Here is a 22,635-nt window from a genome sequence, read left to right as displayed (position 1 = left end):
CCCTCCCCCCCACTCTCTCTGAAGCAACAGCCACTTCTGGGCCCCCAGTTCTATTCCCCTCCCATCTTTCTGGCCAGTACCCCAGGCCGAGAGGCCTCTGTAGGGGCCCTGTTTGCCTTGTCTCTCAGCAACCACAGCTGATCGAATGGCTTCCCTTTCTTAACCCCTGAGCCCCAAGCAGGGGGACAAGGACAAGCCTCTGACCGACTGCCAGGAGGAGACATTGCCCTTTCCCCAGTGAGAGGTCAGGTCCAGGGTTGTCCAGATGAAGGTTCTGGTTTGTCAGGCCGTGGACTAGGGAGGTTTTCGGGAGCTCTGACACTTTCCCTTCCCATCTGTCCCTGGTGAACTCTGACCGCAGCTCCGACCACAGCTCCACAGGCTGTGACCATGGGTGAACCCCAAAGCTGGCTGGGAAACTGGAAGGACCAGCTCCCTGATGGGGAAGTGTGGGAGAGGAGAACTGTGGCCGTCTCCCGGGCCTCCTGTGGCTTGTGGAAAGAGCAGTTCCTACCCTCTTCCCTCTTCCCCCACTGACCTAGAGGGCAATACGGCTGTTGGACTGACCAAGAAGAGCAGAGCCCCAAACGACTGAGAATCCGGGTCTGGGAGTTAGTGATGTTTGGGAGGAGAGGGAGTGTTTGCACAGCTGTCAGGGTGGCACACAAGACAGCAGCTAAGGGAAACTATCGAGAGGCAAGGGGGATACCTTTTATTTCTGGGCCTCAATCTATTTTGGGTCCCTCTCCTCGAGAAAGGGTAGAAGGGTAAGAAGGACTTGAGAGAAAAACACCTTTTATTCACCTACTCTGGAGAGGACAGGCTGGGTCTAGGAGGGTTTGGGGACTGGCCAGAACTACCCCCCTTCAGGGCTGTGTCATGCCTGTGGCCAACCATACACCCAGGCTTAGTCCTGAAAACGGTTGAGCAGCTCACAGGCCTTCTTCTCGATCAACTCTAAGATTTTCTTGACTCGCTTATCACTGGCAGCCCTGACATAGCTGCTGGGGTGGAGCACTGCCACACCATCGTGCACCTCACCCATGATGACCAGCGGCCCATCTCCAGCAGTCATGTTGGGACAGGGACAATCCCAGTCTATGCCCGTCAGCGTCACCTCCAGATACTTGGTGTCAAAGAACTTGAGGCCCATCTTATCATCCTTGAGGACGCCCTCCAGGGCAAATCGGGCAATGCCAGCGTCAGGCTCCTCAATCACTTCCGTCAGTCGCCCCACGATGGCAAAGTCACTGCGGCACAGACTCAGAGCCATCTTGCTTTTGAGCCTGCAGGCCTTGCAGGGCAGTGTCCTGGGGAAAGGGCACGCATCCTCACAGCTCTCCCGGCTTTCAAAGTTGTTGGCATTGCCTTCACAACCCCCATACACAAATGAATGGCACTGTTTAAGTAGTGGGCTATAGGCCCAGCGAGCCTCCCAGCTCCTGCAAGGACCTTGCACTGCAGGTAGGATGCAGGCATCCCCAGGGCCCCGGACACAGGCCCGTTGGCATGCCTCGTATGTCTCAAATCGGTTGCCATTGTCCCCATCACAGCCATTGTCTTGGAAGGTGGTACACCCACCCCTTTTGGCATCAAAGTGCCATCGGACTCGGCTGCTGCTGCCCTGGCAGGCTTGACGGTCTGGTTCCTTCAGACACTCCGCTGGAGCAGGGGGTGGAGGACTGGGGACTGGGAGCTCCCCTCTCGAAGGCTCCCGCTGGATGACAGAGAGGGGGAAGTCGGCTCGGAGGAGGCCAGCGGCATTGCGGGCAGTGCAAGTGTAGAGCCCGGCATCCTCAGGCCGTGCATTATAGACCACCAGCTGACCAATGTTGGTGACTACCACGTTGCCATACATCTGATCAGGCCGCATGATGAAGTTCTCCCGCTGGTCGCTCTGTTTCTCCCAGGTGATATCTGGGGTCGGGCGGCCACTCACATCACAGTGGAAGCTAGCCGTGCCCCCCGCATAGACTGACTGGTGGAAGGGGTTACTGTAGAGGGCTGGTGGGATGGGGATGTCAGGGGCTGCCCCTGGTGTGGGTGGGGCGGTGGTCTCTGGAGGCCCAGGGCTGGTGTGAGGCCAGCTGAAGACGTACTTGCAGGGGACCACGCTGAGCCGGAGGCCCCGGAGGCAGGCCTCAGCATCCATGTAGCAGCGGTTGTAGTAGGTGAGGCCATCCGACGCACAGGTGAAGTTGGGCTCCTTCTCACAGCGGTCCCGGCACTTGCATACAGGCTGGCCATCCCAGATATCACAGTCAGAGCCCTGCTGGGGGCAAACGAAGCTTTCGCAGGAGGCGGCCGGTGCCGGGGCGGCCGAGCTGCCGTCGGCAAAGCGAGCTGCCACGCAGCTCTGTAGCCCACACACGTTGGTGCAGCATTTTTCAAAGCCGCTGCAGTCCTGGGAAGGAGGGGAGGGCCGAGAGTCAGGGCCAGGTGAAAGCCTCAGGCCTCCTTTCCCCACCCCGCCACTTCCCATCTACCACCCCTTGGCTCTGTCTAGTCATTCAGAAACCCAGGCCACCATCTTGTTCTGGCCCAGCCATCCCTTTTCTCCCTAGCATCCTCAGTAAACACGCCCCATCCATCTGCAGGAGACAGCGAGAGGACTGTGCTCTAGGGAGAATCACTGTCCTTCCCTGTCTGTTTCCCGGCCGGGATGTTGGGGAGAGAATCATGGGACAGGAGAGCAAGAGGGAGCTTAGAGACCATCTATCTAGGCCCACCTCCTCATCTTACAGAGGAGGAGATTGAGGCCTGAAGAGAGGAAGTCATTTACCCAAGATCAGTAAATGGTGCTTGATTCCTGCTGGGACTAATTTCAGGCTCATTTGATGTCATCTAATTTAACTCTAAACCCTTGGCTCCACCACTAACTAGCTATCAAACTATTAACAAAAAAACTCCGGGCAGCTAGGTGGCCTAGTAGATAGAGCACTGGCCCTGGAGTCAGGAGGACCTGGGTTCAAATCCAGCCTCAGACACTTAACACTTACTAGCTGTGTGAACCTGGGCAAGTCACTTAACCCCAATTGCCTCACTAAAAAAATAAAAATAAATAAAAATTAAAACTCCTCTTCAGCCTCAGTTTCCTTCTCTGTAAAATGTATATAATAATCCCAATTGTACCCACCTTATAGGATAGTTGGAGGATCAAGTGAGATGGGAAAGCGCTTTGGATGTGAAAGTCTGCAAATAGGAGGTCTAATATTATCTACTGGGGCCACATAGACTACATGACCCTGGGCTGGGAGCTGGTTGTTATTTTCAAAAAGGACATGAATACAGTAAGTTTGTTAGTTAGTAATACCCTGTTTTTTTTGTGTTTTTTTTTAATTTTTTTTTTTTTAGTGAGGCAATTGGGGTTAAATGACTTGCCCAGGGTCACACAGCTAGTAAGTGTTAAGCATCTGAATCCAGATTTGAACTCAGGTACTCCTGACTCCAGGGCCGGTGCTCTATCCACTGTGCCACCTAGTTGCCCCTTAGTAATACCCTGTTAATAGAGCAATGCCTTGTGACCTTGGAGGTAGGATCGAAATTTTAAGAAACCCCAGAAAATCATGGAAGCTTGGGCAAATTTGAAGAGATTAAGGAAAGACAAGACCCTACGACTGCAAATTGTGGCTTTAGGAAAATGGTCTGTGGTTTACAGTGACCTCCAAGACATAGTACAAAAGCAATGTAACACCTCTCCCCCTTTCTTTAAAGCCACATGGCCCCTTGAGAAATCCTAGGCAAGGTCTGATCACTGGCAACCTAGCTGCACTTCTTCGTCCTTTCCCTACCCCCATCTTTGAGCCTTCATTTTTAACACAGCCAACTTGACTCACCACAAAATAAATCACTATGTGGCATAGAGAGTGGAATTTTTTTTGGCATTAAAAATGTGTATTTATAAAAGTCATCTATATCTTTTTTAAACCTCTCATTGCCTTCCACTCCTCCTCCCCCCCCATGTTATGCTCTATGTTTTTTTTTTTTTGTGAACTTTGCTCTCCCTTACTTCTGGCATGGTGTATAAATTAGGATCTAGGACATGGGACCACAAGGCAATCAAGGCTGTCCTAGCTTCAGGATTGGTAAAAGGCCCTTGTCAGAGGGATCTGTGTCCAGTTTGTCATGCTGCTCACAGAGATCGAATGGTGGAAGGGGTGGGGATTGTGACTTGTGGATATAGGAGGTGAGTTGATTTAGCTTAAAGAAGGCCATTGCTCCCACACATGAAAAAGGAATAGTGTAAAGATAGCAGAAAGTAATTTACCGATGCACACTCTGGGTCTGGGACAAAACGCAATGGGCTTAAATAGCAGCAGGAAAGAGTCAGGTCAGACACTGGGAAGAACTTCCAAGCTTTTCAAGGTTGGGAAATGCAAGAGCACCATACTAAAGGGGGACTGGAAGTAGGATAGAGGGGTCTCCTTCGAGGAAAGTGGAGGAACATACTTTAATCTGGGAGTGCTGGAGAACGGACTAGACCAGGGGTTCTTACCAGAACTCTGGCAGTCTGGTGAAGCCAACAGACCCCTTCTTGGAATAATGTTTTTAAATACATAAAATAAAATACACAGGATTAAAAAGGAAACCAAGACTATTGAAAAAGCTATCAAACAATTAACAAAACAATTTCATGGGTTCCAGGTTAAGACCCCCAGACTGTCTAGACAGAGACAGATGTCATACAAAAACCCATGTAGCGATGCAACAGGAAGAAAAGATTGCAAGTGACATCTTCAGGAGTTTGTAGGGAAAAAATAATCTGCTCTGTACTCCCCTAGCTTCCTGCTTCTAGAATTTGCAAGAATTTGAAGTTTTGTTTTGTTTTTGTTTCGAAATTACGTTTGGATGGCCTTTTTGGGGGGTGGTGGTGGTTGGGTGATGGGGCCTATTTGGGACAGATGGATGTGGAATCTTGAATAAAGATCACTGCTTAAGGTTCTGGCTGGGGCGTGGGCTGCTAGAGTTATTTGGCATTGAGGTGATCTAGATGGGCTATGTTGTCCATTCTAGAGACAGGTAAATTGAGACAATGTAGAGGGAGGCGACTCTTCTTTAGCAATTCAGGAACAACAACCTTGCTTTAAGCTTACCCGAGCAGCACAGGAAGGACCCCAGATGCCCTTAAAATAATCCCCCCCCCCAGCTTCCCAGCTCTCACCTGGTCCACATGGCATTCCCTCTCACAGGTGCTCTGGGCATCCACCCACAGGTTGGGGTTGAGCTGGTTGGGGCACACGCCCTGGTGGCTCATTGGTTCAGGCTGAAGGCTGGCTCCACCAGCTAGCCCTGAAATCAGGGTCAGGATCAGCAGCAGGGCCGGCATGAGGATCGCAGCCTGGGCCTTCCCCCGGCCCCCAGCACCTCCAACTCCCTGTTTGCACTCTCCCTGCAGGCATCCACACTCTGGGGGCCCTGGGCTTGCTTCCTCGGCCAGAACAGCTCGCTCTTCTGGTGGTTTCTCTCCTCCCCTGTGCTTCAGTCGGTCCTTTCCCAGTGGCTTGTTTACACCTCTCCTCTAGGAATTTGAATTCTCTTCTTTGCCTAAATTCACCAGCTTCACAATCTCCTCCCTGTTCCGTGGGTCTACCTGAAGCCAGAGATTGCATTAGATGCTGGGTCCTTGTGAGGTGGAATGTCTTAGCGCTTTAAGATCCATTGGGGAGAGGCTGTGGGCCAGTGTTCCTGAGACAGGGCTAAAAAGGCAGGCCAGGACCCAGGGCATCTCCTGCTTCTGAATGAATCAGTCCATGTGGTTCCCGGCCCCTCCCCAGCCTCCTCAGGCTTGTTCCCAAACAGCCCTCAGTGGCTCCCAGGGACTGGCTGGGCAGTGAAAGAAGAATGGGGGTGGGGCGGGGAGAGGGAGGTGTAGCCACCAGTCTGGAGAACTGTTGAGCAGACTGACAGAGAGGGGAAGACAAGGGTGGTTAGGAGGGGAGTCCTGGGGGGAAGGGAAGAGGCCCATCCTGGGCTCAAGAGAGAGACAGAAAGGAAGGAGGTGGGAGGGGGCAGTTGTAATTTGAGTCTGGGCTTTGGGGATGGAAGAGCCACTAACCTCAGACTAACTCTGTCTTGGCAGATCAATTAGTGAACTCAAAGATCCTACCAAGGGATGAGGATGGGAGCCAGGAGAAAGGGAATGTCTATTTTCAGGGAAGGCATAGAGCCATGCCTATTCCCATGTGCTACTCACCCCCAACACGTAGAAAAACATGGGAAAGAGTTGATGTGGGTCAGTGGAGACCCATAAGCCCATATAGCACTGTCTTGATAGGGGAGAGGAGTGGGCTAGATCTAGATTGGATTTGATCTAGCTCTAAGGTCTAATATACCATGATGTTGGATGTTCATCTGCCCAGGACTCAGCTTCACAGACCAGCTCTGTCCTGCCTAACCTTCCAAAGGCCACCTAGGTTAGTTTCATTTCCCCACCTCAACCCCCAAGTGTCTTTGTTTATGCTATTCACCCTACCTGGAATGTCCCCAAATCCGTATTTCACCTTTCCTGATGGTTCTTTTTTTTGGGGGGGGGGTCAGTCTTGGCAGGCATCTTTTTTTTCCCCAGGGCAATGAGGGTTAAGGGACTTCCCCAAGGTCACATAGCTAGTAAGTGTCAAGTGTCTGAGGTCAGATTTGAGCTCAGGTCCTCCTGAATCCAGGACCGGTGCTTTATCCACTGTGCCACCTAGCTGCGCCCCAGGCATCATTTTACAGACAGAAAATGAGCCATGAACAGCACAATATACTCTCAGAAGTGGTGGGGGCCTTGGAATTTGATCTCTGGTCCAATGCATTTTACGAGTGAGGAAGCAGGCCCAGGGAAGTCAGGTGACCAAACCAAGGTCACATACCTAGTAACAGAACCAGGTCTGATGCTCTATTTACTACTTCATAATTTCCCATGCTGTGTGTCCTTACCCAGGTCACACATCATTAATGCCAGGGCTGGAATGAAAATCCAGGGTTTCTCACACCAAGTCAAATTTTAAAGCCCAACTTTGCGCCAAGATACACAGGATACCTGCATATTTTCACCAGAATATTGTGAATGTGGCCGATGACCAGATTTGATGGACCTTAATTTATTTCATTTATCATTTACCCTGAATCCTATCTATCTTTCAAGGGCCAACTCAAATCTCACCATCCTGAAAAGCCTTTATCCTCACCCATCTCAGGTCAGGGATCTCTTATCTTTTTTTGAACTTTTACAACATCTGTCTGGATTTATCACTAGGGTTATCACCCACAGCATAGCATTGTTTGCTCTGCCACTGATGCAGTTTATCTCCTTAGTTGGAGTGAATGATCCTGGAGGAGAGCGTAGGGATCCAACCCTATACTCTCAGCACCTAATAAACAGTTAAACAAATGGCAGTGGCTCAAGAATATAATAGGACACATTTAGAGTTGGGGTTGAGGAAGTGGCCAGGAAAAGGACTTGTTCAAGGTCATACAACCTTTGGATTCCAGTTCCAGCATACTTTCTATTGCAAAAAAAAAAAAAAAGAACTGAAGGGGAAACTTGTTCCTACCCCTGGTCACTATGCAGGCAAAACAGGTAAATTCAACACTAGCTATGAGGAGAGAACTCCATTTCCTGTTTCCAGCAAACAGGAATACTTCCTAATCCTTTCTGAGCCCTTCCATTTTGTGATAGCCTCCCAGCTATCACTTTAGCCCGGCATGGGGAACTTTCAAAGAAAAAAGAACAAAGAACCCTAGGACTCGGGGACATCAGCATTAGAAGGGCAGCCAAAGCCATCTCCAGGCTCAGAGGAGGGAAGTGACTGGCCCAAGGACACACAGAGAGTTGATATCACAACTGAGATTATAATTCTGCTCTCTTGACTTCCAGTCGAGTGCCTCTTTCTTTGGCTTTCTCCATTGGTTAATTCATATTCAGCAGGTAATTTTTGGAATGTTTATATAACAAGGTCATAATATTAATCCGTACAAAGACAGCATCTCAACCCCTTCCAAGAGTGTAACAGGCTGTTTTATGACTGATAGCTGTGGTTTAAACTGATTTGATCCCCAAGTGAATTAATTTTATTTTGTCATCTCTTCTCTGTTACCTCCTCCTCCTCCTCCTCTTCCCAACCTCAAAAAAGCCCAAGACCCCAGACAGATCTGTTTCCGATGGGCTAGTTGAGTGGCAGGAGGGATGCAAACTGCAACATGAATTTCTGCTGGAGGTATTGCTCTTACAAGACTCTGGCTCCAGACGCCAGGGCCCCTTTAACAGGCCTGGAAGTAGAAGGGAGGGTAGGGAAAGCCCTGGGCCCTCCCACTTCAAAGATCAAAAGTGGGGTAGTAGGACAAAGGGCCCGCCAAGAACCTGCCCTTTTCAATCCATCAGCAGAGCCCTCAGAGGTCCAGGGACCCTAGAGAGTGATTTCCTCTGACATTTAAAGTAAAAAAAAAAAATCCCAGTGACCCTGGAGCCTGACCTTTAAAAAAAAAATTTCATTTATTTATTTATTTATTTTTAGTCTGACCTTTTGACTCAAGAGGCAGATCAGAGATGCTTGGCCTGCTCAGTACAAGAAACAGGGGTGGGGAAAAACCCAAGTGACCAGCCAGGGCATTGAGGGAGTCATCACAGTGCTTAGATCCTCCTCCTACTACTAATGAGAGAAGGAAGTCTGGCTCCGGGCCTGGGATCCCAGCTAGCCCAGAGAAGGCAGCCCCCTTGGCCAATTCTTCACCTGGGCAGCTCAGGCATCACCACAGCTGTGCTGGCTTGAGAGGACCCCCGCCAAGTAGGCAGTAAACAGTGTTAGTAGCTGTGAGGTAAGCTGAGGCGATGTTTCCTCTAGGGCTGAGCTGGGAGGAGTTAAAGGAGTTACTTTCCAGCCATCTCTTCCTAGTTCTATAAAAGCAGGCCAGACAATTCTCTGAGGCAGAATGTGCAGGGACTAATGCTCCTTCTGATCTTTATACCCACTGCTGCGCCCCAGCTTGGGAAAATGCCCGGAAGTATTTTAAGAGTTCTCCCTTGCAGGTACTCTGCAAGGGCACCTCGTTTATGGCCTGCTTCCTTTTCCATGCATGGACTGGAAAGGCATTTGAAGGAGGGGTGGGGGGGGATGTTACTGGGTGGTATTCAGAGGCAGGAGGCTTTCCCCTTTTAATTCTCAAGGAGCTATTCAGCAGTCCAGGAGGATCACAGAAGGGACCTCACAGGACTCCTTCAACTTTATAAATAAGGAAAATGATATGCAGAGAAGTCTGAGGTCACAAGCCAGGAAGTGTCAGATCCAGGACCAGAACCTAGATCCTAACTCCCGGTCTGGTGTTACTTGCATGGTAACATGTCAATTTAGCAGGCCTCAGTTTGGGCACAAGTCAAAAGAAATTGCTTCAACCGTTCTTTGGAAACTGCTTTCCCACTTACCAGGATCTGTGCTGATTAACCAGGAGAGTACAGAGCTTGAGAGGCTGCAGTGAAAGAGGCTATTTCCACAAAGCCAGATCAGAGATCTCTCCCAGGGAGATGTAATCAATATATTCCAGAGACTTCCCAATTGGATCTTGCCAGGTTGAGCAAAGGCTTCCAGGGTTGGAAAAGGGCAGGGGCATTAAGGGAGAAGATAAGGGAAGGAACAGGGGCAGCTAGGTGGCATAGTGGATAGAGCACCGGCCCTGGAGTCAGGAGTACCTGAGTTCAAATTTGACCTCAGACACTTAACACTTACTAGCTGTGTGACCCTGGACAAGTCACTTAACCCCAATTGCCTCACTAAAAAACAAACAAAGATGAAGTAACAGATGAGATGGGAGTAAGAGAGAGAGCGGGGACCTCATGGTAAACATGTTTCTGGCTTTTATGGTTAGATTAAGGATGCGAATAATTTAAGGAATTATAACTAAACCTGTGATTTCACAGCTATGTAGGGATGAGGAGACTTCAGCCACCAGTGCAGGTTGGCACTTTCTGTGCAACTTGGAGAGTTTGAGTTGCCCTGGAGCACTGAAAGGTTGACTTGTCCAGAGTCATTCAGTGTTTGAAGCAAGTCCTTCTGGTTCCAGCACCAGTTCTCTCTCTACCTCCAGATGAAGCCTTGTGTGAAAATTATATTGAAAACAGAACATGTGTCACATGCACACACACACACACACACACACAAATCCATGTCTTTGTTGTTGTTCAGTTGTTTCAGTCACGTCTGACTCTTCGTGACCCCATTTGGGGTTTTCTTGGCCACAAAAAGCCAAGAGTAGTTTGCCATTTCCTTCTCCAGTTCATTTTACAGATGAGGAAACTGAGGCAAATAGGGTGAAGTGACTTGTCCAGGGCCACACAGCTAGGATCTGCGGCTGAATCTGAACTCAGGAAGATGAGTGTTCCTAACTTCAGGCCCAGTGCTCTATCCATTGTGCCACCTACTTGCTCTTAGCTAAATGTATAAATGAAATAGAAGAAACCAGTTTTTTTTTCTTTTACATTATCAAAGCAAAGTCTGGTCTCAAGAGGAAGAACAGCACAGGTGTCTGGATAACCTGCACATTCCCCCATCAAGCTCGAGATTGAGGCTTGATATGGGGTATGAGAGGGAGGAAAGGTGAATTCAAGGTCCCCAAAATTCAGACAGCTTTCCAAGGAGACATGGGGAGACCCCCAGTCTTTTTTTTTTTTTTTGTGAGGCAATTGGGGTTAAGTGACTTGCCCAAGGTCACACAGCTAGTAAGTGTCAAGTGTCTGAGGCCGGATTTGAACTCAGGTCCTCCTGACTCCAGGGCCGGACTGCGCCACCTAGCTTCCCCGGAGACCCCCAATCTTAAGAAGAGCCCCGGGGGCAGCTAGGTGGCAGTGGATAAAGCACCAGACCTGGATTCAGGAGGACCTGAATTCAAATCCGACCTCAAACATTTGACAGTTACTAGCTGTGTGACCCTGGGCAAGTCACTTAACTCTCATTGCCTCACCAAAAAAGAAAGCCTCAGCAATATGTACATATTCATGAAAACTCCAGTTTTGAGGTTCAGAGCCTTTTCTGTATTTGTGCTGGCATAGGCAGTAATGCTGGAACTTTTCTTTTTCTTTCTGGGAGGGATACAATTCCAACTGACACTGGGATCTTGGCTGAAATGTACTCTGATCTCAAGTGCATTACATCTCACCAAATGCCATTCTCATGGGAGATTAAAAAAAAAAATCCAGGCATGCGATTCATCCAAGGTCTCATGTGATGGCAGCAGGATAGCCAAGAACACAAGTGAGGGATCCTGACCCCCCAGGACCACTCCTCTCAAAGAGCAGACCACCCTGCTTAACTCTGGCCACCTGGTAAACAGGGGAAACTATGATAACCTGGTGATGTAGCTTGGACTCAATCGCTTTACAGCTGCACATGAGTCATGGAAAACATTGGATTCCCAAACTCATCTGCTTCATACTTCACCCCTTGCCCTCCCTTGCCCTCCCTGCTAACCCCTACTTGTTCTCTGTTACCATCGACAGGGCAGGAAAACAGGATCTCTCTTCCTGCTGCTCCATGAGCACCTGCATTCACACCAGCCTTTGTTTAGATGGCTCCCAGTGATCAGAGATCACAGGGCATTTTCTAAACTACCCCAGGCATCAGCCATTCTGTCCTAGAAGAATGTTTATTTACTCTTTCTTGATCAAATTTCTACCCTTTTTATCTTCCCACTCTGCAGCTGCTATTGGATTTCCCACACACACATGCATCAGTGTCACCCCCTCCCCCCCGCACCCCACCCAGGAGGGTACGGGAAGAAAAAAAAAATTAGAAAAAGGCTTACTAATCTAGAGGAAGAGAAATGTTGGCCCTTGACTAGACAAGCTGGTAGATTGAAAAATCCATTCAACTCCTGTCTGGGCCAGACCACACAATGGGTTCTAGCTAAAGTAATCTGTTCTCTACTTCCATACTTAATACCTTCCTTCGAAACAAGCATTTGCCTTACTTCTTCAACTGGAAGCACAGGGAGTCACAAAAATTAAACCAGCTAGACCGCTTATGGCAAAATTAGAATCTCCCCACCTGACCTCCCAGTTGAAGCCCAAGCTCGAATTGTGGACTTGGGAAAGTTTCAGTTCCACATAAGCCACAAGAGGACAGGAGGAAAATAAATGTGAGTTGAATGCTGCAGGGTAAGTAGAGGTCAGGACACTGCCAGAATGGCACATTCAGTCATAGGAGACCCAAGAGAGGCCAGGGTGGTAGAGTTTGCATCTGTCAACAAAGCCCTTGGGGTCAATTAAGTGGCCACAAACTTGGCTCTAACTCTGTAGCTCTGATTGTGAGACTCAGACGACCACCCAGGGAGAGGAGTTAGAGATGGGGGGGGGGTGTGCTATAACTGGGGCGCACTGGGAAACCCAAGTATTTTCACTCCCACTGTATTCAACATGGAGTCAAAGACCTTAGAGCTACCTAGTGAAAAAGAACCACACCAACTCAAAATAATTTCCACTAGCCTTTTGGTTGTTTAAAAACAAGACTTTAATTTATATAAAACAAAACATGTATATCACAGTTGAATTACACTTACTGTACAAAGAAATAAAAAGTCCAATAGAACACAGGAATGGTACAAGTGTCAAAACAGCAGCTAAGAATAGTGTTGATATCATAAATGCCAAAAACCCCTTCTCCCCATGCCACCCCACTCCCAATCCCCAAGTCAATTCAATTTTGTTTGAAATTTCCAAAGAAAACAAATCCCATTTTGGCTGGCTATCTGTAGGATCTTCCAGGTTTGACTTTTAGCATAGAAAGGCTAGGGAGAGGGTCAGAAATGGGAGAAACAGAGGTTATAATGAGCCTAAATCAACATCTCATTTCTCTCTGCTGTTATAAAGGCAAATCCAATCCTTGTCCCCATAGATCAAACTGCAATCAGTTAGTGGATGGGTGTTCCCCCAAATCATAGGATGATAAAGACTCAGAATTCCCCAAGAGGCAGTGAGAGAATCTGTTTCAGAAAAGGTTCCCCAGGTCCAAGAACAATAACTCCCATGGCTATCCCAGTTCATCCATTAGCCCATGTTTCCCTCAATATTCGGTTTTGATGATGATGATTGTCTGTTGCTCCACTGAATTTGATGAGTTGATAGCTATGGGATTATTAAAATATTGGCAGCCTTCATTTCCTAGGAAGGCCCAGTAGGAGACCATTTGCCCATAAAGGCTTAGCACATTTTACTCTGCCCATGAATTAAATGGGTTTCTAAAAAGCAGTGGGACTTGATTTGGGAAACATGTTTGGGATTTATGAAGTCTTTGGAGAAAGGGAAAGGCAATGAAGATGCAACTAATACACTGAAGGATGTTCCTGGCCAGTGACCACCAGCTGTCTGTGGTTGCTGAGGGCAGTCTATGCTCTTGGAAAGGTAGGAGCAGCTGCTATGTGTGGTCACACCAACACTGAGTTAGGAAGAGGTAGAATACAGCACCGATGTGACTCAAGCCCAACACACCTCCCAGGCACAGATGTGGATGAAATCAAACTCAGTGGGAAAGGTTTAAGAAGAGCAGTGGGAGGAGTATAGGAATCAATCACAAGCTGAGGGTAGTGAGTGAGTGTCAAAATACAATAGGATGGTTTGTTGTTGGGTTTTTTTGGTCACCAGTCTTTTGGTGACTGGGACACACATTTAAGTTCTTAGAAGGCATCTTCAGTTGTCCTCATGGACCAAACAAAAGAAGCTATTTCAGTGATGTTTAAAGAGAATATTTATCTCCCAGATTCACCCTGTAGAATCGAATGTGTTGAAAACGGGTGCTCTTGGTTCAGTGTGCCAGATTACAAAGAACACAAATCTAGCTTGCCTGTAAACCAGCATCTAGGGCTTTGTGTAGACTGGAGAACTAGGAGACTATTCACTGATTTAGCACTGTTTCAGAGAGCTGTTACGTTTACTCTATTCTTCTGATTGGCATCGGAGAAAAGCAAGTTTTTTAGGGAAAAAAGTGACAAAAATATTAGATTAGTATGCTGAGGCTGTTGGTAAACGTGTCAATTTTATGTATAATTTACAAAGAAGAATGTGTGGCAAGCACATTTACAGTCATGAAGATGGACAGTGTCTACTTCTCTATGTCAGATGGAATCCGAGAATACAGAATCATGGATTCCCTTCTCTGCAAAAAACTAAGGATAAAATTAGATCTACTACTCCTAGATTTCCCTTAATCAAGTATTTAACAACTTGTGAATAGCTTTTCATTCTGGTAAATGCTGGCACAAGTTTAATCTATTAAGCAACAAATATGAAGACAGCACTGCATTTAAGGAGGGAATGGTTTCCATGGCCAGTTTGGAGCAGCATATTTCCCTAGCAAAAGAATTTACTGGATCATGGGAGCATGTGAGGAAAGTGTTAAAATAAAGGTACAATGGAGCAAACCCCAGATTTTTTGTCACTGTGAAACCTTTCAGTTTGGAGGCCTTCAGAAGCAGGGAGTGACTTATGATGGGTGAAAACTGAGAGGACGGAATAGAGCCAATGGGACAAGGAAGCTGTAAACAGATGAAATCCAAATGACTCCAGGATAGAGCCCTGTGCTTCTCTAAGTGCACACCTCCCAGAAAGGTGCTCACGTTACCCAATACTGTATGACAGAGGTGAGGAGACTCACAGGAGGAAGTCAGTCCAGGTACGTTCAGCACAGCTACCAAAAAGCAGGCAGAAGATGTGCAAAGCAAAGCAAACTCCCAGGCAGCATCCCCTCCCCTCCCCCCAACCTGGTGTCTTCATTTAATCCACAACATTCTTCCTGTTTTCCCACTGGGATGAAGTATATTCAAAGAAAGAACATTTCAAGCTTTGACAGTAAATTCCTTATTATCTTTGTGGAAAGAGTACTCAAACATCAAAAATACTTGCTACTGCAAAACACCTGTATCAGTTCATAGCTTTCCTTAAAGTGTTTTCATTTCCCCTTAGCAGATGCACTAGTAATGAGTGCAATGCTTTATCACATGGCTGCATAAAGGTTTCCCTGACTGCTTTTTAAAAATTTACCCAAAAAAGTGAAATATTATATATACTTCTATATAAATAAGTGAAAAAGGCAGGCAAAGCTTACAGCCAGCTCCCCAAGAGCTTGTTTTTGGCAACAGCAGTCCTATCCACCGCAAATTTGCCATACCCCCAAACTCTTTCAGTCTTTTTTTTTTTTTTGTATTTTAAATCAAGGCCCTCTATAGCACCGGCAATTCATTTATGAGTTCATGGGTTCATGCTGTAGCAGAGGCTCCCCTCACCACACCCTATGCTTCTCTAGTCTCCAATAATCCATTCCTTTCGAGACTAGCTAAATTGTTTTCCCTCCCGGCAGCCATATATTTTTTCTACCCTCTCTTTGTCTAAGTGAAGAGGAAATCCCAAAGCTTTCTGGGTAGGGTGTAGGGTCCAAATCTTCCCTGCCAATGACATGGGATCCAGCCAACCCAAGACTCCAAGCACACCATCAGGAACATTCCCTAAGTGAAATACCCTGGCCAGAAGAGTAACCAAGGAATAACGGTGGGATCCATTTTTTTCATTTTTCTTTTAAGAGAGTTGAATGTGCAAACATTTGTACATGGGTGGGTGGGTGTGGGTGTCTTTACGCTCACTGAGTTCTTCATTTTGCTAAGAGATCTTGCAGTTGCTGCGTGAGCAGTTCTGTGGGGGGCTCTGTGGAGGACGGATGGATTTAGACCTCTTCAGGCTGTTGCCTTTGCTGCTGCTCCCACCCCCGCTGCTAGCCAGGGAATACGAGCGTCCATGCATCATCACTGCATTCATCCCGTTGGCCATGGAGAAGGATTTCAGGTGACTTTTGATGGTGACAGGCAGTGGAAGCTTGTCAATAAGATGGACGGGGGTACAGGAGACAATTGCTCGACAGCAGAGGTCCTGTAAACTGAACACTGAAGGAAAGCCAAAACAGAAAAGAAGGTAAATTTCTAGCGTTAGCTAGACTACATCTCTGGTCCATAGCAGAGATGAGCTGTTGTGCCTGTACAGAACTAGCAAATGAGTGACAAAGTTATCCCAAAGAATTTTTGGACACTAAAAATGAAGTTAAAAACCACTTAACAGTTTAACTGCTTTAATTAGGAGCAGTGGTAATGTGAATTCAACAAAGAAAGCAGAACAGGAATGGGTATCATAGATTGGAGCCATAAGATGCCTCAGAGTTCCACTGGGCCAACCCAGGTTAAATGCCTTGCCCCAGCTCACAAGTCAGGTAAGTGGGTTTCCAAGTTCTTTCCAGTTCTAAAATCTTTGATCATATCACCCAGTGGTAGAGCCGGGAGGTGAGTTCAGGCTCTCTACCTCTAAATCTGGAGCTCTAATTCTACTTTCTTTTTTGGAGCTAGAACTTGAAGCAAGGTTTTTCTGAATTTCAGACTAGTAGTGTGCTTTTATGCTATGCCATGCTGCCAGCTGAATAGCCTTTCAGTCCACTTACTGAAAAGAAAGTGTTTATGAAAAGCAACAGGACAGCTTCAATTGTCCACTTGATGGCACCCCTCTCCTGTTGGTCTGTCCAACAATAGAAGGGACTAATTATTCCTGGTTCTAAGAAGAGCTGAGGATGACATTAAAACACTGCGTTGCTGAAACGAAGGCTCTTTTCAGGACCTGCGATGTTTTCTTTAAAACACCAGCTTTCAGTCTTATTATTTAGGAACTAATCTATATAAAGAGATTACATAGAATAGTTTTGGGGTTTTTTTTATACCAGCCCACAATAGATCATAAGATCTCTCTTCTAGGTTTAAGGAATAATTACTTACTGGAAAAACATCAACCAAGTATTTTTTTTCTTGTATACAAAATAATTTTGTGGCAATCCTCAATTCTAAAGTAATCAAATAATCAGAAAACCTGTGTGCTGCCACCCAGAGGACAATGGGAAGACCTAGTACTGTTAAGTCAAAAAAAAAAGTGCTTTTGAAGTGAGTACAACTTTGCAGCCTTCTTACAATTTAGGGTGCCTTTAAAGTGGATTGAAAATGCCATTCATTACAGGTAGCCCTTGACTTTTATGGCAACATATTCCTGGAAACAGAATTATAAACACAAAAACAAATATTATTTTCCCATGGGGAGCAATGTTATGTTTGATTGGAGTTTATGCCCTGACCAAAGATTTGGCCATTGAATAGCCATAGGGTTTTTTCAAGCTGAATGGAACCTTACAATTACCTCCTTTTATAGCTAAGGAAATTGAAGCCCAGAGAGGTTATGTGATTTTCCTAAGGTCACACAGAACTTTCTAACTCCAAATTCCATGCTCTTTTCACCATACCACTGAGATGTTCAACAATATAGCAAAAGTAAATATATAATTATAAACTAATTTTTGCTTTCTTAGAAACTAGAATGACTTTTGGGGGGCTCCCTCAATACAGGCTGGGAGTAATGTATGAATTGTAGGGTCCACCATATCTCTCAAAAAAGGGTTATTTTAATCTGGAACACAGACCTTAAAAGTGTACTTAATGTTAAAATCATGTTCTTACATCTAAATGTTAGAAGCATTTATACTAAGGATGTTAATTATTAGAAGGTGTGAAGAGAAGGCACTTCAATCAGGTTCACTGAGCCACTTTTGTTTGGTCTCCACTTTCTTTCGCCTCAACTGCCCTTCTCCCTGCCCCCCCCCAACCCCCCCCAATCAGGTATAGGAGGAAGGAGAGAAGTTAGAAGAGGGCGGCCTAAGAAGTCTGTGTAGAAGGGAGCTAGGCAGGCAGTCATCATTGTCCTTTCTCTGGTATCTGGGGAAGATACCATCCATAAGCCTGTGGATCTCAGAACTACTTCTTTTTTTCAATTACTCTTTTAAAAACACTTAGGTGAAGAAACCTTTCTATACATCCCTACTATCTACAAGAAGCCCAGTGAAGGAACAAGAATGAGTGAAGAGAAGGGATGAGAAGTGAATGATGGTTGGTATTTGCCAGCACTGAGGCAACAAACACTTTCACAAAGCTAGGCCATTGCTTATATTAAAGAATGTGACAACTTGTCAGCTAGGAGTTGCTATAGCAAAGCTGCCCTCTTGATACTTAAGGAAAGGACTCCCCCATTTCCAGCTCATTAGTATGGTTAAACCAAAGTTCCAAGTTTTCCTCACCTCGGTTGGGCCTCCAGATCTTCTCCATGCCATGTCGCATGAGAACAATCCTCGACAGTTCTGTGAAGGACTCAATCACATTGAAGTTGCACAGTGGGCTGACCTCAAAGAATGTCATGCAGTTCTTTTCAGCATAGGAGCGGGCTTGCTCTGTTGGCACCTGCCGCTTGAAGGCCAGGTGGAGCCTATTGCCCACCAAAATTCGGGGAACACCAGGAGCATGCTGTAGGAAGAGAACACAATTTAGCCCTGTGTCAGGCACAGAAAGGCATAAAGAAGGGAAGGAGGGAGCTTCATGTCTAACAGAAGTGGAAAGTTTTTCTCTTCTCTGCTTCTCTAGTTTAGACAGGCTGTAGGAGAGAATAAAACAGATGGCCATTTTAGGAAATCCAGGCTAGACAGTTTCAATCGTTGTTCTGCTTCATTAAGATTATGGTCACTGAAACCCTTCTCAAGAGTGGCGGTGATAAAAGGTAATTCCACAAGACTTATGATGGAAAATGCTCTCCACATCCAGAAAAAGAACTGACGTCTGAATGTAGATGAAAGTCTACTATTTTCACTTTATTTGTTGTTGTTTTTTTCTTTCTTGTGCTTCCCTCCTTTGGTTCTGATTCTTCTTTTACAACATGACTAATACAAAAATATACATAACATGACTCTGTGTGTGTGTGTGTGTGTGTGTGTGTGTGTGTGTGTGTGTGTATATACATATAAATATATATAAAAACTTACATCTGATTGCTTGCTATCTTGGGGAGGGGGGAGGGAAAGGAAGGAGGGAAAAAAATTTGGAACTCAAAATCTTACAAAAAAAATGAATGTTTTTTTTTTTTTTTAAGTAATAAACCAGGGCAGCTAGGTGGCGCAGTGGATAGAGCACCGGCCCTGGAGTCAGGAGTACCTGAGTTCAAATCCGGCCTCAGACACATAACACTTACTAGCTGTGTGACCCTGGGCAAGTCACTTAACCCCAATTGCCTCACTAAAAAAATAAAAATAAAAATAAAAGTAATAAACCTTTTTATTTATAGTTTGGGGTTCCAATTTTTATCCCTCCTTCCCTACCTCCCCTCCCCCCTCCTTGAGGGTGTAAGCAATCAGATATAGGTTATATATGTGCAGTTATGTAAAACATTACCATACCAGTCATTTTGTATATGAAAACTTGAATAAAAGAAAAAAAAATGGAAGAAAGTGACAAATAGCATGCTTCAGTCTGTGTTCCATCAATAACAGTTCTTTTTTTGGAGGTGGATAGTGTGTTTCATAGATAGTCTTTTGGGATTGTATTAGATCATTGTTTTGTTGAGAATAGTTAAGTCTTTCACAGTTCATCAAACAATATTGTTGTCTCTGTGCACAATGTTCTCTTGGTTCTGCTCACTTCAATATACATCAGTTCATATGAGTCTTTCCAGGCCTTTCTGAAGTCATCCTGCTTGTCATTTCTTATAGCACAATAATATTCCATCACTATCATACACCACAGCTTGTTTAGCCCCTCCTCAAATGATGGGCATTCCTTTGATTTCCAATTCTTAGCCACCACAAAAAGGGCTGCTATAAATATTTTCATATAAATAGGTCTTTTTCTCTTTTTGGAGATGTAAAAAGTAATGTTGAGAACAATCTTTACATGTAATTGGAAAATAAAATAATAAAATATTACCAAGGGAAAAAAAGAGTGGTGATGACAGTAGCAGCATCTTCCTTAATTTACTATTTTAGAAAAATCTGAGCTTTCCCTCATGTTTCTGTTTCCAAAACCCACATATACTTACTTCATCAATTTCCTTTATCCATCGGTCTATGCCGTCAAAGGACCAGCGGTTTGTAATATCATATACTAGAAGAATTCCCTACAATTGGGAGGGGGAAAAAAAAAGAAAATTTATAAGTTCCTGCTTTAGTAACGGTCAATACACAAAGATTTTACCTTGGTACTTCCTCACTCAGATACCTTGGGGAAATTTTCCCATGATTTTTGTAACCAAAGAAAAGGCCCCAAACAGAATATAGTCAACTCTTAAAACATGCAATACATATTCCTATTAATTAGTGGCTACATTGCTCAGCCTGGTAGAGACCAGGAACCTTATACTTATACTACCTTATACTGAATACTAAAAAAGAAGACTGCCTATTTGATTATATGTTACATCTCTCTGGTAGTTTAAAGTTCCTGATGGCAGGGGCTATGTCTTGTCTGTCTTCCCAGTGCCTTTCCCATATTTAATAAATGTTTGTTGACTTGAATTGATACCCATGAAAAACCATGAACTAGTATTATGCCCATTTTACAGTGAAAAAAAAAAAAAAGACTTCCAGAGGCGATTTTCCAAAAGTCACAAAGCCAGTGGAGTTATTGGAATTGGCCAGTTCCAGTGATTTTCCCTCTATTATTTTTTTCTTCTTTACCTCCACAGAAGCGGATAAATCATCTGTGGCTCCAATTTAACCACACCAACATTCTTCTCTATTGATGCACATAGACCATAATTTTTTACTTTGTATCTAGCATGTAGCTTAAAGAATTCTGAGTGATGTGTTTTCTCTCACAACCTAGCTAATGTGGGAATGTTTTCCGTGACACGTATAACTTATTTTGAATTGCTTGAGTTCTTGTGGGTGGGGGATAGGAAGGGAAGGAAGAAGAGAAGTTGGAAAACAAAATATTAAAAAAGTGATCTCAAAATTTGTTTTTTGGTTTTTTTTTACATATATTTTGGAAAATAAAATTCTATTCAGAAAAAAAATTTTAAAAAGAATTCTGAGCAATGATATAGTGGAAGATGTAGAGATGGAGGCCAAGGAATTAAGAGAATCAAAGAATTTCAAGGTCATGGTGTTCAGTCACTGACTCATAATTAAAATAATTTTTAAAAAAATTCAGCAGTCATATCAAACCAATGAATGGCCCTGCCAGAAGAGAATCTTTTCCAGTTCCTGGTTGTAAGGCATTATAAAAACATACCTTCAGTGTTTATGGCATAAACCACAGTACCCTGAATCATCTAATAATTGCAATGTTTAATCTAGTAGTATCTTGTGGCTTTTGAATACAAAGGAAAACCAAGATGAGTCCCAAATCTCTCAGATTAGAGAACTAAATAGGAGGTCCCAAGCCTGCCAACTGTTTATCCACAGAAATATTTCTCAGGAGAAAACACTCATTAATTCTCCAAAAAGTATCTTGAAATAGCCTTCAGAGAAAGGCAGGACACACCCACCCACCCAAAAAACCCGTACCACCACCACAGGATTAACTAAGAAGGAAGCACCAATGTTAACTCCTTCTTCCTAATTCTTTTCTTAATTATCAGAAAGTCAAAACAATAGTGAAGATTGTATTGTAGAGGTCTAACCTCCTGGGTTTAATTCTATTGGAGGGAAAATTCATAATAGAGGATCCAGCACTCCAAACTTTACCACCACAAGTTTGTTAACAAGAAAGCATACTACATAAAAATTTAAAACACATGAAAAAGTGCTACCAATCACTAATAATAGGTCACTCATCCTTTTGTCAGGAGGTAGGTAGCATGATTCATACTTGCTCCTCTTAATCAGTCATTCTACCGATCAGAGTCCTAAAGCTTTTCTAAGTTTCTTTTCTTACAGTCTTGTGGTTACTATGTAAATTGTTGTCTCGGTTCCTTACAATGTTATTTAACATGCTCTTCAGTTACTCTGTGAGGTAAGTAGTACAGTCTTTCTCATTTTACAGATGAGAAAAACGAGGCTAGGAGAACATAAGTGATTTTGTCCATGGTTACATAGATAGTAAGAGGTATGATCTGAAAAAAAGGGTATGTTTCTGATTCTAAGTCTAGTATGCCCTTTCCACCATTGATTCTGCCTCCTTATTTTTTCAGAGGTTGCCTGTGTAACCTGAAGATGTGTTATAGCAGAAAGAAGGATTTCTACCCCAAATTTTGAGTTCTGACTATAGTAAAACTCCATGACAGTTCTCTGCTTAGGGGAAAAACTTCCAAAAAAAAATTAAGTAGGAGTGAAGAGGGCATGTAAGACCATTAGAAGATTCAGGCCATTTTATTTTTCTTTCTTTAATTCCAGCTTTACCTGGCACTTTTATTTATCCAGAAGAGAGAGAAAGACAGTATTATTTAGCACCACCATCATCACCCTTCTCTAAATAAGGTTTGTGATACTTGCCTATTATATTTGCCAATTGGTTGTCAGAACTCAAGATAAAGAGTGTTTCAAAGTTAATAGCAATAATAAACACAATAATGTAAATAATAACATAAATAGCATATGATATAAATATAAACAAGATATAACAAATAATATAAAACTTCACTAGGTATTCTCAGAATTATATAAAATTTTAAAGCTGGAAGAGGTTACTTAGTCCAACTTCTTCATTTTTACAAACGAGGAGACTGAAGCTTAGAAGAGAGGGAATTACTGCTAGGAATCACATGGCAAGTTATTGGAAGAGTTGGCTGTCTTAGTCCAGAGCTCTTTCCACCATATCATGGGCAATGGTATCATTAAA

General features: G+C 44.6%; 2 protein-coding genes across 3 annotated transcripts in view; both read right to left on the bottom strand.

The window, feature by feature from the left end:
- Positions 1-461: 461 nt before the first annotated feature.
- WFIKKN1 (WAP, follistatin/kazal, immunoglobulin, kunitz and netrin domain containing 1) lies at positions 462-5,729 on the bottom strand. The gene is made up of 2 exons (XM_043977674.1): positions 5,162-5,729; positions 462-2,404 (listed from the first exon to the last, which is right to left on the bottom strand). The coding sequence occupies exons 1-2, from the start codon at positions 5,324-5,326 to the stop codon at positions 908-910; spliced, it is 1,662 nt and encodes a 553-aa protein (XP_043833609.1). The 5' UTR covers positions 5,327-5,729; the 3' UTR covers positions 462-907.
- A 6,732-nt stretch (positions 5,730-12,461) lies between these two features.
- RAB40C (RAB40C, member RAS oncogene family) overlaps positions 12,462-22,635 on the bottom strand; it is an 83,029-nt gene continuing 72,855 nt past the window's right edge. For both annotated transcript variants that reach the window (XM_043974129.1, XM_043974122.1), the window contains exons 5-7: positions 19,895-19,972; positions 18,111-18,333; positions 12,462-15,894 (exon numbers count right to left, since the gene is read on the bottom strand). In XM_043974129.1, the coding sequence (XP_043830064.1) occupies positions 15,614-15,894; positions 18,111-18,333; positions 19,895-19,972 (582 nt within the window). In that variant the 3' untranslated portion in view covers positions 12,462-15,613. The remainder of the gene's footprint in view (positions 15,895-18,110; positions 18,334-19,894; positions 19,973-22,635) is intronic.

This window comes from Dromiciops gliroides, chromosome 1 (assembly GCF_019393635.1).
Source record: "Dromiciops gliroides isolate mDroGli1 chromosome 1, mDroGli1.pri, whole genome shotgun sequence".
NCBI lineage: Eukaryota > Metazoa > Chordata > Mammalia > Microbiotheria > Microbiotheriidae > Dromiciops > Dromiciops gliroides.
Note: the sequence above shows the minus strand (reverse complement) of the source record. Positions and strands in the feature narration are given on the sequence as shown.

Excerpts from the sequence above, each read along its gene's own strand:
- WFIKKN1 (XM_043977674.1), bottom strand. The coding sequence starts at position 5,326 with ATGCCGGCCCTGCTGCTGATCCTGACCCTGATTTCAGGGCTAGCTGGT. Across the intron at positions 2,405-5,161 it reads GGGAATGCCATGTGGACCAG|GACTGCAGCGGCTTTGAAAA; the intron begins GTGAGAGCTGGG and ends CCTCCTTCCCAG.